This window comes from Limulus polyphemus, unplaced genomic scaffold (assembly GCF_000517525.1).
Source record: "Limulus polyphemus unplaced genomic scaffold, Limulus_polyphemus-2.1.2 Scaffold7301, whole genome shotgun sequence".
Taxonomy (NCBI): domain Eukaryota; kingdom Metazoa; phylum Arthropoda; class Merostomata; order Xiphosura; family Limulidae; genus Limulus; species Limulus polyphemus.
Window position 1 is genome coordinate 44,403 of NW_013672911.1, and position 2,323 is coordinate 46,725.

General features: G+C 30.9%; 1 protein-coding gene across 1 annotated transcript in view; it reads left to right on the top strand.

Moving 5' to 3' along the window:
• LOC111089768 (meckelin-like) overlaps nt 1-1,798 on the top strand; it is a 5,315-nt gene extending 3,517 nt beyond the window's left edge. Inside the window, exon 4 of the mRNA XM_022402817.1 lies at nt 604-1,798. Coding sequence (XP_022258525.1) covers nt 604-684 — 81 coding nt within the window. The 3' untranslated portion in view covers nt 685-1,798. The remainder of the gene's footprint in view (nt 1-603) is intronic.
• The last annotated feature ends 525 nt before the right edge of the window (nt 1,799-2,323 follow it).

The following is a 2,323-nucleotide window of genomic DNA, read 5'->3' on the forward strand; positions in this document are numbered from 1 at the left end:
ACACTACAGTCTATCGTTATGTATGTAGATATTTCAACACTACAGTATCGTTATGTATGTAGATATTTCAACACTACAGTATCGTTATGTATGTAGATATTTCAACACTACAGTCTATCGTTATGTATGTAGATATTTCAGTCTGTCGTTATGTATGTAGATATTTAAGTCTATCGTTATGTATGTAGATATTTCAACACTACAGTATCGTTATGTATGTAGATATTTCAGTCTATCGTTATGTATGTAGATATTTCAGTCTGTCGTTATGTATGTAGATATTTCAGTCTGTCGTTATGTATGTAGATATTTAAGTCTGTCGTTATGTATGTAGATATTTCAGTCTGTCGTTATGTATGTAGATATTTAAGTCTGTCGTTATGTATGTAGATATTTCAACACTACAGTATCGTTATGTATGTAGATATTTCAGTCTGTCGTTATGTATGTAGATATTTCAGTCTGTCGTTATGTATGTAGATATTTCAACACTACAGTATCGTTATGTATGTAGATATTTCAGTCTATCGTTATGTATGTAGATATTTCAGTCTATCGTTATGTATGTAGATATTTAAACTTTTCTTTGTTTCCATCTATCAGGTCATCATCTATGTGAGACGCAACAGTGGAAGACGAAATGTTGTGAGGAAAGCTCTTATCGATGAACGTTTTCTCACCTGAATAACTTTCTGAATTTTCTCTCCTCTATTTTCCAGTGATCTCTGCACTTTAATACTTGATCTGTATCTCTCTTAAAGATGAAAATATAAAAATAATTTATTAATTAGATTTCATATTTGTGCTCTGGTGTACTCACGCTCTATGAAAAAAAATGTAGAACTTTGAAAACAACTTCGTATCGGGATATGTGACGTCGGACTTTGACAAAAATCACAGCTATGATGTACGTCATTATTGAAAGTTAACGTCACTGTTTTAGAACACTTAGATCTTCCCACGCTTATTGTTGCTTTAACTTTGATCACTAGTAATGAATTAGAGTAGACGGACGGTACAAACGTACTTGTAATCGATCCTTCTAACAGTTTCTTCTCTTATTGACATTTGTTCTCTTGGTGGTTTTATCCAGATTCCTCGTCTACATCTAAACATGAACTTAAAAATAAAAATTGATCTATGACAAAAATATGGGTTTTTTTGAAAGTAGGTTTTTTTAAAGATCCGTAGACTCGTAATGAGTGCACAAAATTTGATGTTAGTGTCAGATGTCAGCAGTGGATTGTAAACAGAAGTTTTAAGCCTATTGATTGTTTTATTTTGTGTTGTATTTCAGTACCTGATAATAATAAGATTGTTTAATTTTTGTACTAAAAGTAATAACAGTATCATGAAACAGTTACGAAAGCAGCACTCATTTAAGTTTCAGTAGACGTTATTTTGTTTCATTCTCGCCATTTGTTTTACGGTGAATAAATATTTGTTCTTGTTCATGTCTTCGTAAAGATATAAATTACCACAAACTTTCCTCGTGTCAAAAGTAAGATAAACAACCCATAATAGTAATTATAAACTTATCGACCATTTCAACGAGTTTCTAAAAACATACCTGGTAATGATGAAAGTCCCCCCCCCCCCTTCTCAGTGTGTCGTTGGTAAGTTTATGGAATTTAGCGCAGAAATTCGAGGCCTGGCTTTTCCTGTCATGGGCAGAGCATGTATTGTCCATTGTCAAGCTTTACATTAAAATCAAAGAAACTAATGAAGATGAATATCTGTATTCATTAAAAAGTTCCTTGAACTTGAAAATAAAAATGTAACTTTTGGTTTTTTCTCATGCAAGTTTTCTTGTATACTTCGATTATTTAAAATTGCTTTTTTTTTGTGGAAAAGTGGCCTTAAAAATTACTTACAAGAACATTGATTTTTATCAATCCAGTGATAAGCAAACCAATGATACTAAGAATTGTTTTTTATCTAATGTTTCAGAAAGTATTTGGTAGAAGTAAAACATTTTAATTATTTATATATAATTCTGTTATTTGTCTTTTTTTTGTTAGTGCACACATATGTGTAGAATATTTAACTTAGTTATATTCTTGTTTCTTTGATGATAATGGACACCATTTCTTTCAGATTTCCTGAGTAATTATATTCCATTGTTAGGAGATGCATCTTCCAAAAGTTAAAGCTTTAATGAATGGAGGGTTGAGATTATTATTTTTCATACAGTTTAAGTTAAGGGATATGATGCTTAGTGTGTGAAGAACAAAGATTATTTTTTAATTAGCTTGAAAAGGTTTTTTTTGTTGTACAAAACTTGAAGATAGCTTTGATATACGGAAACATCTGTTAGCCGAGT